This window comes from Etheostoma cragini, chromosome 15, assembly GCF_013103735.1.
Source record: "Etheostoma cragini isolate CJK2018 chromosome 15, CSU_Ecrag_1.0, whole genome shotgun sequence".
NCBI classification, from domain to species: Eukaryota; Metazoa; Chordata; class Actinopteri; order Perciformes; family Percidae; genus Etheostoma; species Etheostoma cragini.
Window position 1 is genome coordinate 1,330,007 of NC_048421.1, and position 15,884 is coordinate 1,345,890.

General features: G+C 44.7%; 1 protein-coding gene across 2 annotated transcripts in view; it reads left to right on the top strand.

The window, feature by feature from the left end:
* The first annotated feature begins 282 nt into the window (after window positions 1–282).
* The window catches only part of LOC117958249 (interleukin enhancer-binding factor 3 homolog), a 28,698-nt gene continuing 13,096 nt past the window's right edge, over window positions 283–15,884 (top strand). For both annotated transcript variants that reach the window (XM_034894559.1, XM_034894560.1), the window contains exons 1-11: window positions 283–358; window positions 4,909–5,001; window positions 5,680–5,903; window positions 7,282–7,456; window positions 9,259–9,406; window positions 11,386–11,477; window positions 12,656–12,751; window positions 14,054–14,165; window positions 14,267–14,364; window positions 14,650–14,761; window positions 15,611–15,724. In XM_034894559.1, the coding sequence (XP_034750450.1) occupies window positions 4,999–5,001; window positions 5,680–5,903; window positions 7,282–7,456; window positions 9,259–9,406; window positions 11,386–11,477; window positions 12,656–12,751; window positions 14,054–14,165; window positions 14,267–14,364; window positions 14,650–14,761; window positions 15,611–15,724 (1,174 nt within the window). In that variant the 5' untranslated portion in view covers window positions 283–358; window positions 4,909–4,998. The remainder of the gene's footprint in view (window positions 359–4,908; window positions 5,002–5,679; window positions 5,904–7,281; window positions 7,457–9,258; window positions 9,407–11,385; window positions 11,478–12,655; window positions 12,752–14,053; window positions 14,166–14,266; window positions 14,365–14,649; window positions 14,762–15,610; window positions 15,725–15,884) is intronic.

Here is a 15,884-nt window from a genome sequence, read left to right on the forward strand (position 1 = left end):
ACAGACACAGACACACACACACACACATAGACACACACACACACATAGACACACACACACACACACACACACAGACACTCACACACACACCCACACACACAGATACGGTACGGTGCCTTGCTCAAGAGCACCTGGCAGGGCCCGAATGAATCAACCCGCCTTCATTGATAACCACGCCCCTGGTCTTGTCCCCACCCCTCCCCCTTTTCCAATTGGCTGCAATTGCAGTCACGGGCAATTTCTGTCCAATCAGCATAGCGCGTTTTCAGATCGTGGGCGTTTCCATTTCCACGCTTGTGCTGCCGAGAGTCTGGGAGCTAGCGTGCAGCGGCCGTCCATTAGCGGCAACGACACCACGGTGAGTAACGAAAAATACATAATTTCAGCCTGTAACAAAAACGGGATAAGGTACTACGTGGTCGCTGAACTCAGGTAACTAACGAAGAAGCCTGACACTGCATTTGTAGTGTGTATTCACACGCGATCCAGAAATATATCCCTTCGGCTTTGTTCGGCTAAGCTAACATGCTAAGTGCTAACTGTAGCTAGCCGGACCCTCAATGGGGTCTCCTCGACCATTTTGATGTCTGAAAGATAACAAACCGTCCAAACACGATTTCTCGTATAGTTTTTGCACTATTAGTGAGTCATTCAATTGACAACGATGATAAACAGGCACTTATATTCCGTGGTTAATGAGCACGTCGGCATTACGCAGCTTTTTGAAGACGTCTTTTTTGTTGTTGTGGGGGTTGTGAACGCTAGCTAGCTGGTCGAGCTAGCTAGGCGTTGCGTTAAAATGGCGTCTGTATTGTTTTGTTTTTTTTAATTCTCCTTCCACAGCTGTGGGGTCTGGGTCCTATAATTGATGTGGTACGTGTATGTTAAGGCACTCTTCCCCTGGAAGTAAAGGTTAAGTGTGTCAATGGGGGTTAAACGGTGTGAACTGCAACCTAACTTGTTGATAAGAACACAACGGAGGCAGCAGCATTGTAGCTTCACATCTTCTACTTTTTTTAATCGTTTAAATGCTTTTTCAGTTATTATTCATTTATTTAATAGTTTGCACATGGCCTGTGAGCATTGTGGGTGCGTCACGGTTAATGAGTGATCTGGAACCTGGTTCAATGTGGTCTACATGTGACAAAACAAAGATTGCAGTCTCCCCTAATTTCACAACTAAAGCTATATAGGCACCGGAAGGACGCGTCTGACTGGGGGTACGGGTCTTCTGTTGGACCCCACAATGGCGGAGCCTGATAGAAACTGCTGGGCCAAGTCTCCTACGACAAAGTGGTTCAGATTGTAAATGAAAAGTTAAAAAATAAAACATTTCGAGGGTACAAGACGGGTACGAGTCGGGTTGCGTAGGGTCACTTTGCCTACATCACATGTCGTTTAGCTGACTCTTTTGTCCAAAGAGACTTAAAACTGCTATATATGTATTTGTCAATGTCCCCAACTAGGTGCTAAGTGTCTTGCTCAGGGACACATTGGTTGATGTACCACGGTGGGGATCGAACCTGGGTCTCCCACACCAAAGCTTGTGTTGTGTCCACTACTGCACCATGAAGACACTAACCAGCTAACCCCTCGAAAGAGACTTCTGGAATATCAATAAAGTAAAAATTCACCTTCTTAACAAAGTACACTGCTGGCTACAAACACAGCAAATGTTGTCCATATCTAGGTTTATCAAATCTGGATTTAGTTATATCCCAGAGAGGCTTAAAGATTCTGTATGAACAGTTAACCCTCATGTTGTCCTCGGGTCAAATGGACCCGTTTTCCTATATCAATGTTTTTTTTAATTCCCCAAAAATAACATGATTGATTCCACCCAACGCTCTTTGCCAAGTACACATCTCTACTTGCATCAATTTTGGGGCGTCTTATTCATTTTTATAGCATTTGAAAAAAAAAAGTAAAAGTTAACATTATCCATATCCCTTTAATTTTAGTCTAATTTCTGCTTTTCTAACTTAAACATTATGTATAATTTCCTACAAATGAAGTTTATTGACCATCAATTCCAAAAATAACAGTTAAACCAAAGTTAATAAGTTAATGTTATGTGTGTTGAAAACGTCAAAAACGTGACAAACATTGGGGGGGGAAAGTGTCAGAAGTGTTGAAAAAAGGGACAAAATTTTAAGAAAACGTTAAAAACATCGATTAAAAAGCGTCAACTAAAGTGTTGATTTTTAATTTTGACGGGAAGACAACACGAGGGTTAAGAAGCTGAAAGGTCAAATGTGGAGGAATTCATCCCGTCTAGCGTTGATATTTCTTTCATATATATATATAAATTTATAGAGGAGGTAGGTTAGTCCTATGAAAAGACAACCCACTCGCCTAAAGAGGGACACTACCGGTCAAAAGTTTGGGGTCACTTCCAAATGTCCATTCCCCTCCATTATAGACAGGATACCAGCTGATCTGGGTGGGGGGGGGCTGATCTTTAATGCAATATCTACATTTCCCATTATCAGCAACCATTCATCCAATGTTCCAAAGGCACATTTTGTTTACTAATCTGATATTATTTTAAAAAACTAACTAAGAAAACATTAAACAAGCCTTTTGCAATGATGTAAGCACATCATGTAATCTGATTACTGCCCTGGTTAAAAAAAACAAGGCAACTGATCTCAGCTTGGATTCTGTCTAGAATGGAGTCCAATGGACATTTGGGAGTGACCCCGAACTTTTGACCGTGTATGTATGTGTGTATATATATATATATATATATATATATATATATATCTCTAACTCGCAATCAACTCTATTTTGCCACACAGTTCATAGTACGTATTCCAGCTACGGTCGTCCACACGCTTCAAAAAGCCTTAAATTTGTATTTTGAACACGTGCGTTCCTCCATGTTTCCTTCTTCAATCTCGCCGGGGGGGTGTGTGTGTGTGTGTGTGTGTGTGTCCCCGTCCCTTACCGGTTAACGTATTTCAAGATGGCGCATGAATACGGAGCGTCTTCCCCAGTTCACGCAAACGACAAATGTAAAATCTCAAGTCAACAGGGATACTCTGGGTTGATGGTAGTGGTGGGGAATATTCATGGAAAGGACAAGTTTGTGAACCGGCAGAACGGATTTTGTTAATGGATAACTCAACGCGTTAAACACTGGACCTTTTTAATTCATTACTATTGGCATGTAAGTGCTGTGGGAGTGTCACAATGAATGAAAGATGTCCTCCCTGCTCACTGAACCCACTACTTCACCCTGATCACACCAGTCCAACTTGCATCGCTGCAGGCGTTGGTGATGAGCAGCCAGTCATCCGTGAAGGAACTCGGGATGGCCCCTGCTTGGAAAGCAGCCATGTCTAGTAGCACTGCCATAGTCCGTACCAACTAACTTATCCTCTTGTGAAGTTGTTGAACCGTGGTTTGAACTCATGGACTTATGAACTAATGGCTGTGGAAGCGAGGTCTTCGTCCAATGGAGGCGGTATTCATACAGGGCAAACCCAACGAAGGGATGTAGGGACAGTAATCTGCTACGGTCAATTAATGAGGTTAACTTGGTTTGGCCTCGGTCTGCCTCTATCTGTGTGTGTGTATGTGTGTGTGATGGAGGAGTGAGAGAGTGTGTGTGTGTGTGATGGAGGAGTGAGTGTGTGTGTGTGATGGAGGTGTATGTGATGGATGGATGAGAGTTTGTGTGTGAGATGGAGGAGTGTGTGAGTGTGAGAGAGATTGAGGAGTGAGAGAGTGTGTTTGTGTGTGATGGAGTGAGAGAGTGTGTGATGGAGGAGTGAGAGAGAGTGTGTGTGTGTGTGATGGAGTGAGAGTGTGTGTGATGGAGGAGAGAGAGAGTGTGTGTGTGTGATGGAGGAGTGAGAGAGAGTGTGTGTGTGTGTGTGTGAGACTGTCTCTACGTCTGTCTGTCTGTTTCTATGTCTGTCTGTCTCTACGTCTGTCTCTACGTCTCTCTATGTCTGTCTCTACGTCTGTCTGTCTCTACGTCTCTCTATGTCTGTCTCTACGTCTCTCTATGTCTGTCTCTATGTCTGTCTGTTTCTACGTCTGTCTGTCTCTATGTCTGACTGTCTGTCTCTATGTCTGTCTGTCTGTCTCTGTCTGTCTGACTGTCTCTACGTCTGTCTGTCTGTTTCTATGTCTGTCTGTCTGTCTCTATGTCTGTCTGTCTCTATGTCTGTCTGTCTCTACGTCTGTCTGTCTCTATGTCTGACTGTCTGTCTCTACGTCTGTCTGTCTCTGTCTGTCTGTCTGTTTCTATGTCTGTCTGTTTCTGTCTGTCTGTCTCTATGTCTGTCTGTCTCTATGTCTCTCTATGTCTGACTGTCTCTCTATGTCTGACTGTCTCTCTATGTCTGACTGTCTCTCTATGTCTGACTGTCTCTACGTCTGTCTGTCTCTAGGTCTGTCTGTCTGTCTCTAGGTCTGTCTGTCTCTATGTCTGTCTGTCTCTATGTCTGTCTGACTGTCTCTATGTCTGTCTCTATGTCTGACTGTCTCTATGTCTGACTGTCTCTATACTTATCTCTCTGTTTTACTAAGTTTTCATAAAAGAAAAAGGAAATCAAAGAGCATGCTAGAAATATGAATGTGTGCACCTTGTGCACATGAAGCTGTGCTTCAAGTCTGATTATATACAGTGAAGCTGCATTTCTGCCTTGTAATCTCATGTGTTGCTCGGTCAACAATCCTCTTCTGTTGCTACAGCTGGCAACGTCTCTATTTCACTGACAAATGAGCGCGTGTGTGAAGTGTTTTACCCTCATATCATCAAAAATCTCTTTAAATCAAATGTAGGCCATCGATCCATCCTTTTGTGGATCTGTGTTAGCTTTTTAGTTGGCTGCAGATTTTTCACTGCCTTTACTATAATAAGTGCATTAACGTGTTGTTCTCCTTCCTGTACAGACGGACTGCAACATTGTCATCTGCTGCCGAGACGACATCTTTTAACATCATTCGCTGGATAAAGGCGTCAACACGGTCTCTAGAACAACAATGGTAATGTCTTCATTTCAGTCTCTGTTCGAGGTAAAGCTTTGCATTTCTGTATCATGTGATTTTGTTTGACTATTGGCTGGGAGCTTAAGCACAGGCAGCCTGGTCTTTTTGTGAAATATTCTGCTAACGGCACTGAAGTGTCAGGTCTAATTTAAGTCCCCGGACTGGTGCGAGCCTGCAGACTGCCCCGGGGCTTTAGGAACACATGCTGTAGCTTCCTCATCGCCGCCTCCATCTAAATTGGCTTTGGCTGCCTGTGTCATCACTGGCCCAGACAGGAGACCTTGTTACTCCTTTTATTTTAATTAATCAAAGACCAGTGAGTGACGGGGAGAGAGAGTACGCTGTTTAATCTTGATGAAGGCTTGTCCCATTTAGCAGGATTAATGAAGGTACTTAAATAACTCACAGCTTTAGACTCACCGTCCAAGTTGGCAGCTAGGTGGAAAAACGCCACCGGCTAAATTTTAAATTGTCCTTTTTTGTAACAGAAAATGTTACCGTGGGTTATATTAGAGGGTAGGAACAAACCGCATATCAGACTGGGACCCAGATGTCTTGCTGTATAACCTGTTTGTTCTTATGTATTATGAATTTGTCTTTGCTAACCCCATCACAACACAAACCTCTTTGGTTCTTCTTCTTTAATCAAGATCTTGTGTCTTCTTGCCCCCTTAGCCTCCCCCGATGCGCCACCGCTCCATGCGCGTCTTCATGAACGATGACCGCCACGTCATGGCCAAACACTCGGTCATCTATCCAACTCAGGAGGAACTGGAAAGCGTGCAGAACATGGTGTCCCACACAGAGCGGGCCCTCAAGGCTGTCTCCGACTGGCTGGACAAGCAGGAGAAGGGGACATCCAAGTCTGATTCTGATAGCGCAGAGACGGATAAGGAAAGGTAAGGAGACCGCAGGAATGTTAATCCTCCTGTTCAGTTTGTAGAAAAGGTGTCAGTAAGTAGGGCCGGGTGACCTAAAATCACGATTATTCAACGTTTTATTTAGTCTTTGTTCACTGACGTAGTTTGTGCTCCGAATAAACTCAACTTTTCAAGTTGTAGTGCATGGTTTCTGCCGCCCGTCTTAGGAATTTTAAGTAATGACAACAAAAGTGTCGGCACGTCCATATGACACAAGCCTTCCGTGACCGCTGCCTGTCGGGACACAGAGACACTGACACAGATATACAGCAATAAGATCCATGGTAGTTGGCGGGAAGGACAAGTTAACGAGGCTTTCATCCAGGAAACTGGTGTTTGTAATGCTCTTGATTTTTGTCTTAACCTGTTTGTGCCGGATAATCAGCGCCGACACATTACATCTACCGCCGGTTACTGCGTTGCGTAACTCTGAACCTCCTGCCGGCTGCTGCGTGGCGCAGCGTTCTGTATTCGTCGGTCTTTTCGTGACGCGTGCAGCAGAGAACGCACTGTCATTGGTTCAAATACACATGATCTTGAAGGTCTTGTTGGCTATTTAAAGCCAAGTGACCACCAAAATGTACCGTAGTTTGCTGAAAATCACGTCAATCAACCAGACATACATGTGCGTTTGTTTATGAATCTTTGAGAGACGAGCGAGAAAATGGCTCCGACAGAGGAGGAGTTAGACAGCGGGGGCAGGGACGTTGAGGTGGGAGATAGTGAGGAGTTTGGGAGGGAGGATGTGGTAGAGGATGAGGATGAAGAAGTGCTGGATGATCCTTTGCGCCACGCAGCGGCCGGCGGTAGATGTAATGTGTCTGCGCGAAGCATCCGGCACAAATGAGTTAAGATGACTTTCGTCTTTTCATTTTTTGTCGAAGCGACGGGACCTCAATCGTCTTCCTGTCACCCTTTTGTTGGCTAAACTTACTACTTCTGTGTCATCCCTACTTAAGCCAAACTGGACTGGATGGTGCAGGGTCACATGACTACACATGCAGTAGTACGTCCAATAAAGGACAAAACGGCAGCACGCATAACATGGTGGAAGGGTGTTGCGTCCGTTATTTATTTTAATTTTTAAATATTCATTTATGCCTAATATCGGCCTGCTGATTATATATCTGTCTGGCTTGAGTATGTTTTCAGTGAAAAGTACATGAACACTGTGAGAAAAGTATTGAGGATTTAAACAAACGGAGTAACCAACATGGGGAAAGAGATTCTAAACTTTGGTTTTGATTAATCGTCCAGCCTCATCAGTGAGAAATGTTGTAATTCTTCTTCTCTAACCACGGTTCCCTTCTTATCTCTCCTGTGCTTCCCCCGTGGATCTTCTGTTTGTTTTCGACAGCGAGCACAGAGATCAGGCCACCCGATCTCTGCGTGGCGTAATGAGGGTGGGCCTGGTTGCCAAGGGGCTGCTCCTGAAGGGGGACCTGGACCTGGAGCTGGTGCTCCTCTGTAAGGAAAAGCCTACCATCAATCTGCTGAAGAAAGTCTCTGAAAACCTTGTTACGCAGCTCAAGGTGAGAACGTGACTCGGCTAATTTTAGTGCACCGTTCAACGTTAAAACCGGCGGAAACACCTACTCTGTCATGTCTTAAAAGACATGCGCCGTTTGGAGATTGGATCCTACAACAATTGAAGGGAAGCAGAGTAGTAACCCTCTGGACGAAAGACGCACCTGCGTTTGACAACACTCGAAATTACGCGATATTACAATTTCATTTTAGACATTTATTTCCTATTTTGTTAATATATTGGCATCTTTTGTGGACCCACAATTTTTGTAAACTCATTTCAAGCACCACAACAATTGAGTTTAGTTATATTTTCAGAAGAGAGAAATACTTCTGCAAGATAAAGATTTGGGCGTTGCTGTACAGGCAGCTGAGTTTGATCTGGACATTTTGATATGAAACACGAATTGGGATCAGTTGTTTACAAATGCCCTAAAAAGGTGAAGACCCGAAGACCTCCGAGGGTTAAAAACGTTCTAACCAACTATCCGAACTAAGATGAGATAAAAAATATCTAAAATCTTTGCCCTGCTGGTCATTTAGAGATTTTTCTGGTGGAGCGGCCAGTCCGCCTGCTGAGCTCCGTTAATCATCACGAGTAACAAGTTTATTCTAGGTCTGATTACTAGGGATCCTACCGGGACGCTAGAAGCTTTCACTAATGACGCCACCGCTGATTACGTAGGTGGAGCGTTCAGTGCAGTAGGTTGTAAGAAGAAAGTGACAATGGAACAGAATAAGTGATGTGTGGCAGTACTTTCAGTCAAAAGAAGTCCAGCTACGTGTTCAGTTTGCAAAGCGGATTTGTTTCATGTTGGGGGGGGGGGGGGGACGACTCACCAGGCGCCTCACGATACATCACGACACTTATGCCACGATGTGATATTATTACGATTTTAAACCTATTTCAACATTCTGCGATATTTTGCAATTTATCATCTTTTTCCAGTAAGGATGCCTCCTGGGGGGGTCCCTAGGGAGGTGTTCCAGGCCTGTCCAGCTGGGAGGAGACCTCGAGGAAGACCCGGGACTAGGTGGAGGTATTATATCTCCAACCTGGCCTGGGAACGCCTTGGGACCCCCCAGTCGGAGCTGGTTGATGCGGCTCGGGAAAGGGAAGTTAGGGGTCCCCTCCTGGAGCTGCTGCCCCGATACCGGATAAGCGGTCGAAGATTGATCAACTTTTCCCCCCAACTTCATTCAATTTTTACACAATTTAAATGACGTCCCCAAAAGGAAACGTAGTCAACATCTGTTTCATCTACAAAGAAACATTAGTTAGTTAGTTCATATCACTTCCATGTTATCGCTGCAGAGTGGGATTGTCGAGAAGACAAACTGACAACACATATATAATATATAATAAAAGATCCATACTGATGTGCCTGTGTATCGATACAGTATTGCCACGGAATATATTGCAATATTATGCTGTCTTTTTCCGCCCCTCATACATACATTTGGTAGGAAACATCCAAAAGAATACAGAGCTGTGCATGAAGGAATCTACAGACCGCAACCAAAATGCAGCAACATCAGGTGCTGCAAAGCAAGGACAGTCACAGCACAAGACGTTGTTTACTTCATTAATGTGGTTACTGTGGTGACGGACTGAGGATGGAAGGAGGCTTCGGTAATAAGATTCTGCAGAATCTTTAACCGGTGAATTTTGTGCATCCCCATTGGTTAAACAGTCTGCCGTCTCTCTACAGTGGCTCTGACACCTGCTAATGGGGATCCTCAGAATCAACTAAACTGCTGATCACATAGGCCCAAGCCTGGTCTCAAACACTCTGCTCTTTCCCAGATGATCACAGAAGACAAGTATGTGGTGACGCAGCACATCCGCGAGGCCAGCATCGTCATCAAGAACAGCAAGGAGCCTCCTCTCACCCTCACCATTCACCTGACTTCCCCTCTGGTCCGTGAGGAGATCGAGAAGGCTGCTACCGGAGGTAAGCCTGTACCCGGGGACCTCGGTGTCTCTTGAGTGCCGCCCTTCCTCCAGCAGGAGGCCCGGCTGGCAAACCAGGCTAGATAGATATTGTTTATTGGGCCTTCAATGGAGCTAGGGGACAAGTATGCACCGTCACATAACGAAACTGTGCTATGCTTATAGCTCTCTAGACTCTCTCTTAGTTCCATGTGATGTAATTGTACATTTTTGATGGCCCAATATACAGTATAGAGCAGGTAGTTTACTGACTGCAGCTGAAGACATAGCTTTCTCTCTCTCTCTCTCCCCCCCCTCACCTCTTTTGATGACCAAGCTCACCAACCAAATGAAGGCTTACTGAGAATTTAACCAAAAAGAGAGACCACTTTGTTTGCATGTGTTTTATCATTGATGATGAACGGTTTGCATTGCAGCAAAAATGAGTAGCAAAACATGGTGAAACTGTCCTCAGTTGTTAGACCCAGCAGTGGGCTATTGACTGTCTCCGATGTTGGTGAGCAGGGAAGGCTCGGGGTCACGGATAACGACAAGGGACACTTGGGTTCTGCATGTACGTCCAACCACAAAATCCATCGGGGTCAGCCACAGTTGTTAGGTAGTCACAGGGTAAGGCATCATGACATTTGTATACAATCGCGATGCTTAACTACAAAAATGTAAGATTTCCATTCTTTTTTTTTTAAGCCCCTAACCGTAGTAAGGATCTCAGTTTTAGCAGGTGTTGAACCTTGACCTTATCTGTAGCCCCGTGCCAACAGTGATGCCCAGTTTGTCTTTGATTTTATTTTCTTAAGCCATCAGTTTTGCTGCAGTGTGGACTTGTTTTGATACCCACTTTTTGTGCATCTGATAACTTCTGCCTGTGGTTCCAATTCTGATTCTCTCTGTCAAGCCTTCTAGTTTGTCAATTTTTTAGGGACGCTGGACCTTTGACCAACTGGCCGCTCTCTGTCTCGGAAGGGGCAAAGTGCAGTGTACCCAGTATATAGGGCAAAGGGGAGGGGCTCTACCTCCCGTTAACGCCTGGAGGAGTAAAAAAAAAAAAGCAGACCTTTCTTTTTTTTTTAAAGCACTGAACGTTAAAGTAAATATAGAGACACAACCTCCCATTTTGAACCAAGCAAAAAGCCCTTAACAAAAAAGGATAAGACCGTGAGTTTTAACCCACTTCACAATACAGTCGTTCTGATGGGTTTTAAATTGGGATGCTAATTTAATTCAGAGTTTTTTTTTTTATGACCCTCGTTAAGTGATCACTAACCGTTAACCGGCAAGCAGGCAACAAATCCCAGTTCACGCTGTTCTCACACAGACATACTTTTCACGCCATGTCACGTGGACGGCTGCGGACTTGTGCCGGTCTCATAGCCACGATGTCCTGTGTCAGAAGTCACCTTCCTGGAGCCGCGTGCGACCGACACGAGTCCGCGGCATGCGTGTCTGAGCCTGTCGGGGTTGCCTTGCAGCTGTGTGTCTGCTCGGCATACTATGTGTGAAGGGCGGCCGATTCATCCTCATCGATGTAGTGCCATGTGTCCCAAAGCTGTCCGCCGTGAGGCATCCAGCATTTAAAAAAAAAAAAAAAGAGATTAAAACACAACTTGCTTTGGGAAAAATTAGCACTAGCAAGCACCAGTTTGAAAAAAAAAAAAAAGATTGCATAGACATAGATTGTACCTATTTAAAAGTAAAAAACCTTATTTCAATAATACTGTTTTTAACTGTTTGTCGGTTAAATCGGGTTAATCATTAACATCCCTATAGTCGTGAGTCTAATCCTTGTGTGCGGGGACGTGCAAAAAAAATCAATTTTTACCGGGAGGTTGAGAGCGTTTTGTGGTTCTGCAGTGGAGGGGTCCCCCTCCCCTTCCCCCTCCTGCCTGTGGTTTGGGAAGGCTGCCTGTGTTCCCCCTGGCCGGCTGACAGAACTCCCCTTGGTCAAACTGTACCTTGTCTTCTTATTCCACCTGCCAATAGAATCGCTTTCAGTCAACGATCCCCCGGATGTTCTGGACAGGCAGAAATGCCTAACTGCCTTGGCGTCTCTCCGCCACGCTAAGTGGTTCCAGGTTTGGACCTTGTCTTTATTTGTCTCTAAAACAGAAGTAGTTTTGAGTTTGGTTTTTTATGCTGTTTGTTCTTTTTGTCTTTTATTTTTTTATTTGGGCGTTTCATGTGTTTTTTTCCCCCACCCCCCCTTCTTTCTTTGTTAATTTTCTCTTTTTGAAGTGTACTTTCTGTAGTGATACTCAATGATCTGGATGTTTTTCTTAGGAAGCCTTTGTCATTACACTTTTGTAGAGTTGCTTTGCTCATTTAACAGGTTCCACCGCAGTGCCATTTTACAATTTTACATTATATTTATTTATTTAGTCCAATGCTGCTTTTTAGTCCCCGAGTTCCTAAGTCTTCCTTCACAGCTTCTTAACTCAATCAGCATAATATCTGGGACTAACCAAATATATCCAGGTGCAATATTTCTATATCAGTGTTGGTGTGAGTTGTTGTTTTCACATTATTATGCAAGCTACTTGTAGGGCACTGCTGCCCCAATCTGTAGTTTTTATGGGAAATCTTGTTTTTGTAATGAACCATGTCGATGATAACTCATTATATCTCTGAGGCGTGTCATCTTCGGCTTTCACACTTGATCAAGTCAGTGCTCCATCTCTACCGCTTTTTGAGTAGTGTTGAATGTGGCCTCAACCTGTCCTGCTCGTTGGCTTTTCTGTCACTCTGTGTGCCACAAGATCAACAGGAATATTGCACCTCGAGTCCAGTTTCTTTTCACTGACTTAACCATCACAGCTTTCAATGACAGCACACGCAAGCACACCTTTTATTTTTATAATATATATATATATAAATACTTCACTTTGTCACATTGAAGCTGTTATCAAGGTTTGGTGTGTGTGTTCACACCATTCCACCTGGACTTAATTAAAAAGCATGTTTTTCAACACCAACAGAAATGTCGTTATGCCTCATAACCACGCCACCGATCCCGTTGGTGATTGACTTTGATCATAAGTAGGGTCTTCAAAACAACGAGAAGCAACATATCGTCCAATATTTTTTCCGATATTTCCATAATGACAAAGCTAAGCTGTTGTAGTCTGTGTGGCTTCTTCTTGATTTACTTTCAGTTATTTGGATGTTTATGTTGCTCTAGGCCTCATGTAGTCTTCCTCTTTGACTAAGGCCGCTGGTCTTCCTCGTGCCCCCCTTTCCCTGCTTGTGTCTCCAGGCTAGAGCTAATGGGCTGCGCTCCTGCGTCATCGTCATCCGGATCCTGAGGGACCTCTGTGCTCGCGTCCCCACGTGGGCCTCGCTTCGTGGCTGGGTTAGTGAAGGCTTTCTCTTTACCGGGTTTTCACAGAAAAGGCAAAATGTCTTTCAGGGTTTCCACTGGGTCTTAAATCTTGCTGAAGTACGCTGTACTAGGTAGTATTTTATACCGGTCCTAATATTCCCACGGCCATTCAACGCCACCTATAATGCTCGTTTTAATTAAACTGGTGTTGTAATTCTTTCTTTCGCTAGTCCAAATATAAGGTCTTAAGTTTCATGGATCGCTTTTATGCTAGTCTCAAAATAGCCATTTTTAAAACCTAAAGAAGTTTCAACACAACATGAGACTTTGCTTCAAGTGTCAGTAAGTATGGGCTCTACACATGGACTCAGCATCACCAGGGTCTCTACACATGAAGTCAGCATCACCAGGTTCTCTACACATGGACTCAGCATCACCAGGGTCCCTACACATGACCTCAGCATCCCCAGGGTCTCTACACATGACCTCAGCATCCCCAGGGTCTCTACACATGACCTCAGCATCCCCAGGGTCTCTACACATGACCTCAGCATCCCCAGGGTCTCTACACATGGACTCAGCATCACCAGGGTCTCTACACATGGACTCAGCATCACCAGGGTCTCTACACATGGACTCGGCATCACCAGGGTCTCTACACATGGACCCAGCATGGAGAACATTGTTTGTGAACACAGTTTACTAAGAGGTTTTAACATCTCACTGTAACTGTTGGTGTTTCCATCTTGCCGGTCAAAAATAGTCGAGGTAGGAGAGTAGAAGATAGAAAGCTCCTAAAGCTTAGTTCCATATAAAACCACTCATAAAACCTCATAAAGTGAAATTGTTGTTGCCATGGGACCTTTTGAGCTGGATGCTCAAAATCCCGAAGCTTCCTTGGGAGGCAGTGGTGGCCCAAAGGTTCAAGGAGCGAGCTTCTAGTTGGGGAAAAGTGAAAGAGCGGCCCTTTTCTCCCACATTACCACCGCTAAGGTGCCCTTGAGCAAGGCCCTTAACCCCCAACGGCTCCAGTGGAGCTTCTTATTGGCAGCAGGTCAGACTTCTGTTGTACTGGGTGTAGCTTCCAGGTGTGAATGCGATCAGGTTGTTGTTGCAAATGACAGTTTGTTCTCAAATAAAAGATAACTAAAAATTATTCTTTTAATAAAAAAGAAATGCTTGTCTAGAAAAAACAGATTCCACCATCACGGCTGTTAAATTGCAGACATCCTACCTAACGCAGTGACCTAAAATCTCTCCAAGCCAAAGCTTAAAAATAGCATCCTCGAACAAAGCCTCTTTCTTTCTCTGCCCCCCCCCCCCTTCTTGCAGCCGCTGGAGCTGATCTGTGAGAAAGCCATTGGCACGGGGAACCGGCCCATGGGGGCGGGAGAAGCTCTGCGGAGAGTGTTGGAGTGTCTCGCTTCAGGAATCCTCATGCCAGGTGTGTGTGCACGTGCTGCGTCTTCTGCAAATTGTTTTTTGAGTTGTAATATAACTTTTTTCGGGTCACGTGTTAAGCCGTGTCATGTCTTGCCGTTGTAGATTGTGCTGGAATCTCTGATCCGTGTGAGAAGGAGCCCACAGATGCCGTCGGTCACTTGGACCGCCAGCAGAGAGAAGACATCACAGCGAGCGCACAAGTGAGCAAGAGAGAGTCGTTAGTGTGCATGTTAGCGCTGTGCAATGAATCAAATTACCATGCACATTAGTTTTTGCAAGTAAACTAATTTTTTCTTGTGTTGTGAATAACAAACACACCTTCCTGCCGAAGGGTTTACATTATTTGAAAAGTCATTATTTCAAAGTCAATGAGTTAAATAGCCCTGATTACAATGTTGCCCAAAGTAATAGTGGTGTTTTTTTGCCCGTTTCATATTCTCAATATAGTAAACATGTTATTCAAACGGTGTCTCTTGTGTCTTCAGCACGCCTTAAGGCTGTCGGCTTTCGGACAGCTTCACAAAGTGCTTGGAATGGACCCCCTTCCCTCAAAGATGCCCAAGAAACCTCGTAGTGAGACTCCTATTGATTACACAGGTAAACCAGGCTCGCTTACCTGTGAGACTCGAGCAACACTAAGTAGAAACTGCATTAAATGAACAAACTAGCTACGTACGTGGAGACACAGACCTGCGCCAGACGCTGCGCTGCAGCCTCAGGTCCTGCTCTCGAAAAATGAAACTGGGGCAGTTGTGGCTCAGTGGTAGAGCCTGCCAATCGGAAGGTTGGTGGTTCGATCCCTGGCCCTGCAGTCCCATGTCGAAGTGGCCTTGGGCAAGACCCTGAACCCAGAGTTGCCCCAGATGCTGGTGTGTGTGTGTTTATCTGATGAGCAGGTTGTTCTGTACTATGTGAAAACACTTTGAGTAGTCGTTAAGACTAGAAAAGACACAAAACGGTCAATTTACATTTAACGTGTTACGTTGACGCACGTCGCTCATCCTGGCTTGGTAGTGTTGCCTTTACCCCCCCGCCCCCGACTCACTTCCTGGTTCTTCTTCTCCACAAACAACATGAGATCAAGGAGAGGGTTAACTTGTCCTGCTGCAGATTTCCCACCATGGTCAGAAAGAACAGAGGAGACACTTTGTTTCTCTCACTATGACCCTAGAGCCGCTACTCGCTCCAAAGCTAATCACATCACTTCATCACACACACACACACACACACACACACGCTGGCCCTGCTATTCTCTTAAAGAGATTGACGCACACACCAAACGCCCAAGTATGAACTTCAGGCCACTTACGTATGCTACGGAGAAAAAGCTCTGCGTGGAGCCTCCGCACAACCATAAAACAAACTTTACGTGGTAAAGATGTTTTGCAATAAGGTGCTTTGTATGTCCTTAACGTGTGTGTGTGTGTGTGTGTGTGTGTGTTGCAGTGCAAATCCCACCCAGTACGGCGTACGCCCCTCCAATGAAAAGGCCCATTGAGGAAGAGGAGGGAATCGATGACAAGAGTCCGAATAAGAAGAAGAAAAAGCTGCAGAAGAAATGTAAGTTGTTTTGTTTTTTCAGCTCCTGTATTTGTTAAGACTTAAAAGAGGTTATTAATGGTGCTGCAAAGACTTGGATAGTCAACTATTAAATGAATTGCCAACTATTTTGATAATCGATTAATCAGTTTCATTTTTTAATAGGGGGGGGGGGGGGGGG